This window comes from Sinocyclocheilus grahami, unplaced genomic scaffold (genome assembly GCF_001515645.1).
Source record: "Sinocyclocheilus grahami isolate Dianchi unplaced genomic scaffold, SAMN03320097.WGS_v1.1 scaffold305.1, whole genome shotgun sequence".
NCBI lineage: Eukaryota > Metazoa > Chordata > Actinopteri > Cypriniformes > Cyprinidae > Sinocyclocheilus > Sinocyclocheilus grahami.
In genome coordinates, this window is record NW_015505484.1 from 216799 (window position 1) to 229869 (window position 13071).

At 38.6% G+C, this 13071-nt stretch overlaps 1 protein-coding gene across 1 annotated transcript in view; it reads right to left on the reverse strand.

The window, feature by feature from the left end:
* LOC107601402 (brain-specific angiogenesis inhibitor 1-associated protein 2-like) overlaps window positions 1-13071 on the reverse strand; it is a 38778-nt gene continuing 25707 nt past the window's right edge. The window contains exons 8-15 of the mRNA XM_016293568.1: window positions 9820-10059; window positions 8833-9019; window positions 7951-8152; window positions 7752-7820; window positions 7076-7238; window positions 5922-5959; window positions 5671-5722; window positions 1-310 (exon numbers count right to left, since the gene is read on the reverse strand). Of these exons, the coding sequence (XP_016149054.1) occupies window positions 5704-5722; window positions 5922-5959; window positions 7076-7238; window positions 7752-7820; window positions 7951-8152; window positions 8833-9019; window positions 9820-10059 (918 nt within the window). The 3' untranslated portion in view covers window positions 1-310; window positions 5671-5703. The remainder of the gene's footprint in view (window positions 311-5670; window positions 5723-5921; window positions 5960-7075; window positions 7239-7751; window positions 7821-7950; window positions 8153-8832; window positions 9020-9819; window positions 10060-13071) is intronic.

Sequence of the window (13071 nt, forward strand, 5' to 3'; positions counted from 1 at the left end):
TTTAATCTGAAGAAATGTTTATTCATCTTTTCAAGAGTAGAAAGTCACATGGTCATTTAGCAACATTACACTGTTCTGATGTCGCCCAAAGTACATGCATATTGGAGTGTATATACTTTGCTGTACAATTATTGTACTTTCTCTCCTTTTACATCCAAAAATGGGCATTCTGGAAGAAAACGACATCAATATCATGACAGAGGTGGAGCTCTCTCTGAGCGTGGCGGCTGTACCATGGTCTTTACTCTAGTGCAGAAAGAAGAAACACTGGCACTGGCTTCCAGTCCTTGACACCTTACTGCTTTTGTCTCTAAATTCATCAAAACAGAGATGGAGCATGTTGGCAGAGCTACAGCAAGACGTTGGTTTAGTTACACACAGAAAAAGACAAACAGTGCAAAAGCAAAAAAAAACTATAGGAGAGACAGACAGACACAAAGAACCTGGCAGGATCTTTGGTGCGGGAAAGCATGAGAAAAGTGAAAGCAAGTGTACAATCTGGACGTCTCCACGCATACTTTGTGGTAATAATGAAGGTGCTTTTTATTTAATTGTGCATCACCTTCATGTACAACGATAAATCGACTTTTCAAGCACAATACAGAGAAAATATAGAGCAGTGCACCTTTAAACAATTACTAGACCAGACAAGCAATGTGGTGTTTCTATCAATTCAGAGAAACTGTCTCTTTTATAGCTTAATCATAAGCATTTTGTTTCTATGAAAAAGGCTATTTCGAAGCATTTAATCAGTTCCTTGATTACATTACAACACTGGAACTAAAAGACTTCAGCTTTCACTCCTGTGAAAAAGGCTTTAAAACTCACACAAGTGGTGTGTAAGTGTATTATAAGCATAAATTATCATATTTAAATTGATACTAAACCAAAAAGTATGGTATCAAATTTGATTATTGCTGTTTTTACATATGTTTCGAATCTAAAAGCTGTACAGGGATCCGCAGGGATCTTGTTGAACCAAATTTAACAATGCATCCATGTCAAAGAAAAAAATCAGAAATACTCCTGTTTACAATTTAACATTCGATTATCAATTAAAGTATTTACAAATATTGTGTGCTATGTACAAGGCACTGGATCACATGAATTATATTAATATTAAGACTCGGCACATCATTAATATGGATGTATCGCTGAAACAACTGCAACACAAACATCAGTGGATAGTTCCGATTCTAAAATCTGATTGGATGAGCTAAACATTCTACATTAATAAATTTGAGATGTCTCTTGGCAACCGTAACTGGCCTAGACTAAAACTATATTGTTCATTCCTTTCTGCTTATATTCATACAAGCAATGAGCCGCTCGTTACCATGTGTTACAGCTTCTCACTGCTTGTTGCTTCAGACATGGATATGTAGGTACCAGTTGTCTTTTCTTTCATGCATGGACCATGAATTCCAGAAACAACCCATTTTTTGTCATTTAGATTATATTAATATTAAGACTCGGCACATCATTAATATGGATGTATCGCTGAAACAACTGCAACACAAACATCAGTGGATTCCGATTCTAAAATCTGATTGGATGAGCTAAACATTCTACATTAATAAATTTGAGATGTCTCTTGGCAACCGTAACTGGCCTAGACTAAAACTATATTGTTCATTCCTTTCTGCTTATATTCATACAAGCAATGAGCCGCTCGTTACCATGTGTTACAGCTTCTCACTGCTTGTTGCTTCAGACATGGATATGTAGGTACCAGTTGTCTTTTATTTCATGCATGGACCATGAATTCCAGAAACAACCCATTTTTTGTCATTTATATTTAAAGAATTTGTTCCAATTCAACTTCTAGGTTTGCTTCTAGGTTTCAAACGCAATCTTCAATTGAGACCCAGGGAAGGTTAAGTGTGTACTGCACATCAGAAATCACTGTCCTGATGAATGAACAGATACTTCATTGAAGGGACTCCAGGTGAGATATTATGAGATCACAGAGACCCTTTACATTAGCGATATAAACAATGAAATGGAAAAACACTGAAAGTTGTGGTTAATTAATTACATCAGTTTCATTCAATTGTACAATGTAAAAGGAATAATTAAAAAAACACCTGAATATATATATATATATATATATATATTATTATAATTTTTTTAAATATGCAAACTTACCAATGTACAGAATATGGTCTTTATCAGCTGAGTTTCATTATTAACAGTCATTTATACTTTGATAAACCCACCGGTATTGTTACAAACAATAAATTTAATCATATTACCACATTGGTTTTCATTTAAGATTTTTTGTTCAACAACAAAAAAAATTTATTTACTCGCCTTCGTGTTGTTCCAAACCTATACAACTTTTCTATTTTCCACAGAAACAAAAAAAAACAAAACAAGAAATTTAGATTTCTGAGCTGTTCTCTTCCCTCAAGTGAAAGTGAATGGGGTCCAGTTGCTGTCAAACTCCAAAATGACCCAAAAAAAACTAAACAAAAAGCATTTTGTTCAGAGAAAATCTGGTCACCATTCACTTTCATTGCAAGTAAAGAAAACACTTCTTCGATCTTATAAATAAGTCTTTTTGTGTTCCATAGAAGAAAATAATATAATAAAATCATGTAAACAACAGAATTTGCATTTTCATGTAAACTATTCCTTTAAATCCGTGGACCCCTGGATGGCAAAAATTATGCATTTATACATTGTTGACATGTACATGCATGAAAGACAGGCAAGAGATAGACAATTCAACATGTTTTCTAAAGTAAGTTCAACATTTTCATGTTAGGAGCATATAATGAGGAAGGTCAGCATGGAATACTCAGCATTCCGGTTCCGTTAGGCTGCTTCCGACTGGGATAAAATAAGGGAACTAGAAGGTGGGAAGGGTGGATTTAGACCCTCTTCCTCTGAGGGTGGAGTGAAGGGGGATGGATTGTTGAGAGCTAAAGGAAGACAGGGGAGTGTGTGTGGACGGAGGTGAAGGTGGTGTCTGTGTGTTTGTCTGTCCTCTCACACTGTCGAAATCAATTTGCCCTCCGCACTGTGGAACAAAGAGAGGGAGATGCTGCCAGGTTGGCTTTGGACACAGACACATTGAAGCACAAAGAGCATAAAGCACTGATGTTCAAGGAATAGTTCACCCATAAATGAAAATGGTCATCATCTACTTATACGTTTCAAACCTGTGTGACTTTCTTTATGTGGAACACCAATGTACTGGTGCTCTCTTTTTCTCCCAGGTTCATTGAACGAGGACAGCAGCTTAACGGGCAAATTAGTCCATTCGACTTGTGCACTATACTGCAAGAGTTCTGGATCCAATTACGTCAAGTTTGGGTGAGAAACAGATGGAAATTTACACTGTGCACTGATAACCTTTCCCTTCAGAGTTGAACTCAAGAACCAAATCAGTCAGATTCATTTAACAGGGTTCATGAGATTTATGAATACAGGAAATTTTGTTTTTTTTTAACCTTTTTTGTGGTCCAAGGAAGGAACAATGTCCTTTGTAATGACATGAGGGTGAGTAAAAGATAACTTTTTTTTCATTTTTGAGTGAACTATCCCTTTAATGTTACTGCTAATACTAATCTCTATTAATGGACGTTACAAACAAGTGATGGGCTGCATTTCCTACAAGTCACGTGTGTGTGTGTGGTTCAGAAGTAAAATGTAAACAATTCAAATGTGTTCTAATCAGAAATCAGAAAAAGCTTAAACCAAACCACACACATGTATTGTGACAAATGGAGCCCATTGTTCTAAATGCATCATGGGGGTCAAATCTAAATGGTGTACAGCAAGGTATAAAGTGAACTACAAGTATTGAAAATATTGGGGGTAGCATGTGGAACACTGCTTCTCATGAATTTCCCTACAGAAATTAAAATTGGAACAAAAGACACTAAAAGACTAATTAAAGGGGTGGTTCACTGGGTTTTTTCTAGGCATGATTGTATTTATGGGGTGCAGTCTAACATGTGTTAATGCTTTGTTTTAAAAAAACACATTATTTTTCACATAATTTACCTTTACTCCACACTGCTCTGTCCCTTCTCTGAGAAACGGGCTGATCTTTTCCTGTTTTTATGAAGCCTCGTGTAACGGAGGCCAGCAAGTAGGTGCTGTGCAAGTAAACCTCACTACCCTGATCTCAAGAGACGCACTAGCGACTGACGCTAGTGGCTGCAGTCTTTAGCCTCCTTGTTAGTGCGTCCGCCTCCCATGCCGGAGACCCACTTGGAGCGAGAACGAGGTGTGGCGGAGAGGACCCGGGAGAGAGGGGTTACATTGGTGCCGTGACCCGGATGGGAGTGAGGCTTAGGGGGGTGAGTGTAACGGAGGCCAGGAAGTAGGTGCTGTGCAAGTAAACCTCACTCCCCTGATCTCAAGAGATGCACTAGCGACTGACGCTAGAGGCTGCAGTCTTTAGCCTCCTTGTTAGTGCGTCCGCCTCCCATGCCGGAGACCCACTCGGAGCGAGAACGAGGTGTGGCGGAGAGGACCCGGGAGAGAGGGGTTATACTCGCCCTCAGAAATAGGCGATGGGCTCTGATTGGTTAGCTAGCCCAGTGTGTTGTGATTGGCTAAACCGCTTAGTGTGCGTCTAAATGTCCCGCCCCTCACCTCAGCGGCATGTGCTCCGGTTGTATTGTAAACAATGGCATCGTTAATATCGCTTATCAGTTTGAGCCCGAGTGAGAAGCAGATTATATTATTGAAGAGGATCATGCAGAACCTGTGCAAGCACGGCTTTTAATGGTAGGCCTATGTTTTTTGTTTGTTGTTGTCTCATACATTTAGATGTGCTGTTATTTGTAAATGCTACTGCTTATGTTAGCTTTTAATATACGGTTTTATCCTGATTAAAGCTGTATTGAAAACCACTGCTTTTGAACATTGATTTTGAATCCTGTGAATCCATTAGAATCGTTAGAAGACAGAATTGTGATTCATATATGAACAGATTTTTACGTGCACCTCTAGTTTTCTCTTCCTCTTCACTAAAGCAGCGCAGCATGGCATCGCCCCCTTTGCTGCCTTTTCTCGAGGGTTTATCTGGGTTTGTTACGTCACGAACCCGGGAAGTAACTCGTTGTAGTCCCTACCAGCCGTTTTTGTAGACATTAAAATGCCAGAATTTTAAAAGACGATATCTCCGTTTGCATTGAACTTTTAGCTTCGTAACTTTGCAGATATTGTTTATGCTCAAACAGCAACATTACACACTAACTAATGTTAAAAAAGTGAAATCGCAATGAACCACCCCTTTAAGACAAACACACATGGACAGCAAAAGCAAGAATGGAATGGCAACTTAAATGGAAAAATAAAATATTTAAAAATATTTAATCTATATCTGCTTTAAATTGTGATGCTAAAGGAATTTGCAATAAAAGCTGGGAATGGTCTTCCCCATAGATGACCCAGAAGGGTTTATTTATTTATTTATTATAGTGATGTCACACAAGGTACTTTGTACAATACAAAAAAAAAGGTTCATTCAAATTAATAAAGTACGGCTACACCATGTTCAAGAGAGTAGGTATGGCTCTCATCTATGGGAAAAGACCAAAAACAACTAACTACAGTATATTATTGCGAGGTTTATGAAACCCATTTAAACAATCAGAGGTTTCTGCCTTGTTCAATATGGGTTTAGGTGCCGTTTGGTCACCCGCCCACCTTATGTTTGGGCTAGACCTTCAGAAACGTCAGCTATGTTCGTCTGTTCCGGCTGCAGGTCAAGCAAACAAGACTTTTTTTGCTTGCCATAATCAAAATTCAAAATATGTGGGATTTTTAAATTCAAACAAAACCAGAGAAGAATAAGTCAAATAAAAAGAAAACAAAGAAAGAACTTACAGACAAACTAATATGCTTTTTTAAATACTGTTTCTGTTCAGTTGACATGTAAGTAAAAATTTAGGTCTTACCTCGTTTGGAATCGAGACTCGTACTCCTCCAACCCTTGCTGTGAAGAAAAAGAGAACATCTTTTAGTCATCTACTTTTCCTCGAATGCCCAGTAGACGGCAGTAGAAGAATGCATAACACTTATGAACTGCAGTATTGATGATAATTACAGCATTTAGCTGTAACCAGGAATAAAAAGGAGGTCATTGAGTGCATCCTGAACCGGAACCAATTGAGCACTGACTCTGGGAGAACAGAGAAACACAACAGACATACATGTCCTTTTTTTCCCCAAGCAAAACTTAATTAATTGAATGCACTAAGGAGGAGACCCGGGGGTAATGATGAGAGAGTTGAGATGAGATGTTTGTTGCTGGCTTTGTTACATAACAAAGCCCTACTTCTTTTAATACTAAAAAAGTATTTGCATGTTTATTCATACATATTTAAGTCATTGCAAGCCATTGCAAGTATAATTATTTCAGAGAAGTGTAGTACACAAACATGTTTTTCATTCAAACCATTCTCAAAAATAAATGATGGTTTTAAATGCCAAAGACAAACACTAGATTTAGTTTGTTTGTAACGCCATGCCAGCTTCTATAGCTATTTTCCTGGTGAAATCCAGGTTGAAATATTGAAACAAATACATTTGAAGAATAGCTTAATTGTTCTAAGGCTGCTGTATGTATCTGTACCTGTATAAAAACGCATTTAATTTAAAGTGAAGACCTCCAAAGACAAATACCCGCTCTCTCACTGCAGTCGTTTCTCTTTGTTCCCACTCCAAACCCATCTATTTGTAAATGTCCAAAATGGCCTCTCAAAGGGAAGTTTAATCAAACAGGGCAGGTCTTTTCTAATGTGGGCTCAGGCTGTTAAAATAACACATGGTCACAGGTGGAAACTGATCTCGGTTTAGGGTAATGTCCTGGAACGTCCTCTATGCGGTTAGCTGGAGATTGGGCTGCATTAATCGAACTGTCGCCCCGCTATATTTCAGCATGTCTGATAAATGTCTACGTAAGGTGATTAATGCTTCAGTACTGTTAACATTTTTATAGAAAGCTATACTGATATCTCCATACATCTATCAAGGTTAATAATTTTGTATTATATGTAGAATGACACTGCATTATGAATAGGCAGGATGTGTGTGTGTGTGCATAGCCTACTTGTGAGAATCCTGGCACTGCCATGCTGTATGGTCTCTGTCGGCTGTGTGGTGTGCTCTGCTGCTGGGTGAGGAAGCGTGTGGGCATGCCGTAATCAGGTGTCGGCAACGCCATCTCTCTCTCCAGAAGATTTCCTGTGCTGCTGCTCCTGCTATGCTGCAAACTACAAACACACACATATACACACTATTAGTTAACTAGATTTCATTTCTGTAGCGTGAAAAATTTAGGACTTTATTTTATCCATTGGGAATGACTGGATCAAGAAAGTGGGCGTTGTGTACTAGAATAGAGCCAAACGTAATGCACAATTGCTAAAATTTGACCTAAATAGCTAATTATAGCATTATGACAATATTAACATCATCCAAATGACATTAGTAAAAAAGGAAAATCATATCAGAAGAAGAGCAAGGCATTTTATTTTGAATTAAAGGTTACGAAGGCTGTTCTCTTTGGAATAACATGCACTGATGAATCAATCAAAACAAAACAAGGTCAGGTTTGATTGGTCATGTCAACAGTAAAGCCTTTCTCAATTGCATGCTTTATGGTGTTATGCAGCTCATGACGTAGTTCTCTAAATGCATTTCATAGGTTGTGCCAGCACAATATTAAATGGCATTTAAACATTGAAAGGGCTTTTGTAAATGCATTAATATTCAAACAAACTCACCTGATGTGAAGTTTATTGCTGTCTGGTTCAGGAATCACGCGGGTATAGGAGAACGGGAACCAGCCTCTCCTGATAGGACACATACAACGTGGAATTTGAAGCAGTTTCTCTGGTTCATCAAATTCTTAAATTAAAAATGTGCTTGTTTTTCTGTATGCATGGACAAATTGTATTGTGAAGTTAACCACAAGACACGTACATTCTGTTTTTCTCGTTTTCGCCGTAGTGCCAGCCGTCCCGGGCTTCAGGCACCAACAGTGTAATGACGTCTCCTTCCATAAAGCTGAGGAGTGTGCTGTTGTCCCCAGCGGCATGAGAGAAGAGGGCCTGAACGCGTGTCCGTCCATTTCTCTCCAGCCCAGCTGCCATTGAGCTAGACCTGGGGAGGGTCTGTGTCTCTGCTGGGGTCACAGATTAGAAAACCATAGTGAGCAATTGTTTATAACTATGCAAGAAGAAAAATGACAGAAAAATTACGTACATTTCATTCAAAACGTATCATACAATCCAATAGATTACAAATTAAATATTTGATCTAATATTTATGTATATATTTATTGTATTTTTGCATTTAGAATGTTTGTTTTAACATAATAACGTCAAACTATTGGAATCCGTTTAGGACTACTTGAATTGCCTTACAAGATTTCATTGCTGCCTAAGTAGGTTTAGGAACATTTTTAAAATTCCACCTAAAGGTCGTGAACGCCGCTTATTAAGAAGTTCGTTTCCGCTCCTTCTTAAAAATACTTCCCTCGAAGAGAAACTATACCCTTCACCTATTTTCTATCCATTTTTAAAACTGTCCTCTCTATTCCCACCTGCTCTGCCCTGTTTTAATTTCCAGCAGTGTTTGCCCTGTTATTGTCCACTCACTAGAGGAACAATCACTTCTTTCACAAGGAGAGAGTGAGAGAGAAACACACAAGTGCACAGACACTGACACAGCTATAAATACAGACGGCGGCTTATTAAGTCATATAGAGATTCTGGGTATTGAATAAACAGTACAAAAATCTTCCAGATGTCATGATCAGAGCGTTACTGTTTGCATTGCCGAAAGGTAAGTCCCTTAACTTACCCAAAGTATTCTTGGGCTTTACAGGCGCAACCTTGCGGACAGGCAGGGTGTTGGAGAAGGTCTCTCCACCGTGTCTGTGAGCCGGTTTCTCGTGTGCGGCTCTGGTCTCCATCCAGTGTTGATAGTCTTCTCCCCCATGAACCCCTGAGCCATTCACCATGGGAACACCATCTACTCCCATCATCCTCTGCAAGATGCAATTCACATTTTTAGGAACAATTAAGACACCTAGTTTCCATTTCTACTTGTATAGTATACATGCATTTCTCTGCATTTTGAGACAAGTGAAATAAAAAATACCATCAAGCATTAGTCACACTACTCCCGAATGAGATTTAAATGAATGTCCTTCCTTATAAGATGCAGCTTTTTTTTTTAACCCATGTCTTGTACACAGTTTTAACCATTTGTGACTTGATATAGTACAATCTCTCCCATGTAAATCAGAGATTTGGTCCTATGCAGTTGCAAACACAATGACAGAGAAAACTTAGTTATGCCATCTGCCACTTTAAATGCTCAAGCGCTTTAAAACAGAATGGATTCTCATTGGCTGTCAATATTTTTATCATTTATTATTAGCTGGAAAAAAATATTTTGAAAGTGATTCGTTCCTCTGTGCTGTTATAATTAGGTTGTGGTGTGGACTAATATTCTTTGAAATGCATAATAATTGTTACTGCACTATGATAAACTGTAAACTAAAGAGAGCTGTAAGTGCCAGCAGGTTTCTGATTATTCTTTTCACAGCATTGTGGTCATTATGGAACTGTATTTTAATGACTTTATATCCATCTATACTAAATTTGAGAACTCTCTCATTCCTATGGCCGTGAGTGCACCCCCTACTCTACAAAACCCCCCAGGATGTAATTATACTCATCATTAATGCAACCATTTACAAATTATCTTAGTGCAGTTAAGACACTGCATTATTTTGTGGCTCACATTTTTTTTTATTTGGGTCAGACTGGGATTCTAACTCACCGTCTGTTGGTTCCCCATGAGAGCTGCGAGCTCAGGTGGCACAGGAAGTGGCTTGGCCCCAGGGATGGGGTCTGAGATGGTCAGGCTAGATTTAGAGGTGTGGTGGACACTGGGTCCCAGCGTCCCAGTCGCTCCTGAGCCCATTTGCTGAGCTAGAAGCATTGCCCGCTCTGGGAGTTTATTTGGATCGGCACACGCTTGTTGCCACAATGGGATCTTTTGCGTCAGCAAGTCTCTGCCCTAAAAACAAACAAACAGCGCCACAACTAGTATTAGCACCTAGCATAAGTGATGCAAGCTTTACACAACTGTGAGAGAATAATTTAGATTAGTCTAGAAAACCCATGTTGGCAAATCAAAGATAACAGACCAAATAAAGACTCTCTCTGTGAATATATAGCTGAGGTTTCAGAGGTGAGCTCTTCAGTTGATGGACTGATAGGGAGAAGGAATGCGATAAAGTGTGATAAAGTGATCCCTCCTCACCTCGCGTTCCTCTGAAGCTCTGAGACATCCCTCTCTATCCTGACAACCTCCCCTCCCTGTAGGTTGAAGCCTGAAATTGCCTCATTACACTGCCCTATGCACAGGCAGTGAGCCTGGCTGAGCTCTACGACCAGTAAGAGAGATGAGGAATGCCTGGAGACCTCTGAATGTAGAGCACAGGAAGTGCAACTTTATCTTTGGACTCTTTTCTGTAATTCAGATCATCTGTTTGAGCAGTACATGGATGCTTATTTAAAAAACTGAAGAGCCAAGTTTCAAAGAGATGTGACAAATGAAAAGTTAATCAACAATTTGACGTGTTGCAACATTTTTTGTTGTTTTTATTTAAAGGGATAGTTCACCTAAAACGTACACTAAAGGTTACGCTAAAAATCTACCTGCATCCACCAAATTTTGGTTAAGTGCAAAGTTCCTTTAACATAAGTGTGGTAAATGTACTACACATTGTATTGGATGAAAGGTCTTCTAAATGACTACAGCTTTGTAACATGCCAAAATCTTTTTTTCCTCACTCTCCTTTGCTCTGTACTTATAATACCTCCATAGTCTGTTTTTGACTGGCACAGGTCAGTACTACTGAGCCCCTACGGTCTTTTTCTAAGTCACAACCACATACCACCCTACACAAAGCAATTATCACCTGCCTGCCTGTCTGAGCACCTGCAGACTGCGTCACGACCTCATCGAGTTCATAAAAGCAAAAACGCTAACACTCTTCAGGAGTGCAAACTGGCAAATCTTAGTCACCATGAAATTAAAATGGACAATTCTTATTTTTATGAATATTGCAGTGTTTATTATAAATTAAATATCTGTGTACATATTTTTTAAATATAAAATGAACTGCCCTTGTGATAAAAACAAAAAATTCTCCTACCCTTCGCTAAGGCATCTCTTCTCTGATGATGTGTGCACCGACGCAAAGGGTGGGACAATAATCTCTCCCCTCTAGCAACCTGTCACTCACATGAGATCGCATGATTTTGCAAATAACAACAATCCAATCGATTCCTAATGGACAAAATCAAGTCCAAACCTAAATTTTTTTAAGAAGCCATTTCATTCTGATATATATACGTCACAATAGAAAAATAAAAGATGAGCGCAGTTTCCGTTTCATCCGGACTTTATGCTGATCCAAAAGTTTCAAGAGTAGCAGGACATATCATGTGTATTGTCATAAGATTCAGCAGCCACAGATTTTAACATTGTTTTGAAAGGACAGTTTAGCTAAAAATGAAAGTTCTGTCATTATTTACACATTTTGTTCCAAACCTGTATGACTTACTATCCTTGATTAAACACTAATGTATACTAATATTAAAGACCCTAAATATCTTGTTTCTAGCTCAAACCCCTCAAACAGTAATGCACTTGATCTCAAGTTGATCCATGAGGAATGACCCTGCAATAAGTGCACAGTGAATTACTTTGGATAAAAGCATATGCTAAATCTTGCTAATAGGCAGTTAGCAGTGGTCTCTCAATTCAGAGACCAATACTAACTGCCTATTAGTTCCTGAGAAATCTGTGAACCCTTCAAACTTGCAAATTTCATTAGGTGTTTAAAAGGTTTCTTTTCAATTTTCTTCCCAGTGGTAAAATCTCTTAGTCATCTGACCATGAGAGAGTTTTTATCCTCTCTTTGTTCCTTCTGCCCTCAGTTGCAGACGAGTGAGTGAGTAAGTATCAAGTACCATGACTGTTGTGGGTGACAGTGTTAAGATCCAGCCATGACAAACTCTGGCAGATGGTCAGTTTTGTTCACGTCACTTCGCTCTTCCTGTTCTCACAAAAGTGGATAATAAAGTAGTACTACATAGACTAAACCCCAATTCAATTTTCCACTGTGAGGTAGTGCCTCTTTGTCTTTGTCTAAAATGTTTTTGCAGTTGCCTGCAGAGAAATTTCTTCAGTATGAGTCTTCCTACACACATACATGAAAACAGTGATTATCGTCTGAACAGTCTGTTCTTGTAAAAGTGGGCCACTCTCTGCCTGGCCCTCCCTTTTTCTTCTGCTTCTCTTGCCATCATTGCTCCCAACGCTCTGTCTATCACCAACTCTGAAGCGTGGGCGTCACAGTAGAGGAGTGAATCTCGCTTACGCGGGAATGACTGGTCTTCTTCTGCATGCTGGTGAATCCACCAGATACCACCAGATCTCTGCTCTATTCTTGTTCAGTGTGAATGTAATGTTCTAAAAAGAATAATCATCCTTCACCCTTGTGTTTTATATATTGGTGGCACCACCTTGATTAAATCTCTTTGATTCAATTGATAAGCAATCAAATGTAGTCTTGGCTATAAATCATTTTGCATTGTATACTGTACAAAACACAATTGTACAGCACAAGCATTTACATACAGAGCATTTTGGACCCAAATTAAGAAACTTTCTCAAAATACACAGTATAGCACATTCTCTAGCAAGCATGGCGGAATGATCAGCACTGAAATGGAATGAATGACTGACTAAATGGGACTTGGGAGCAGAAACAACTGAAAACAAAGTATGGAGTTGTCCAAGTATATCATTTATGGATACTTATTATTTATAGTATATGATCTGAATACATACATTACATGATTGATGGTTAAAGACAACATGTAATCAAAACTTATATCTTTGACATAAGGCTTTATCAATTTAACTGACCAAGTCATCCAACCAAATTTGTATTAATTATAAAATATGTCATAATGCGAGAGCTAAATATGTTGTAAATGGCATTTCATGTTGTCT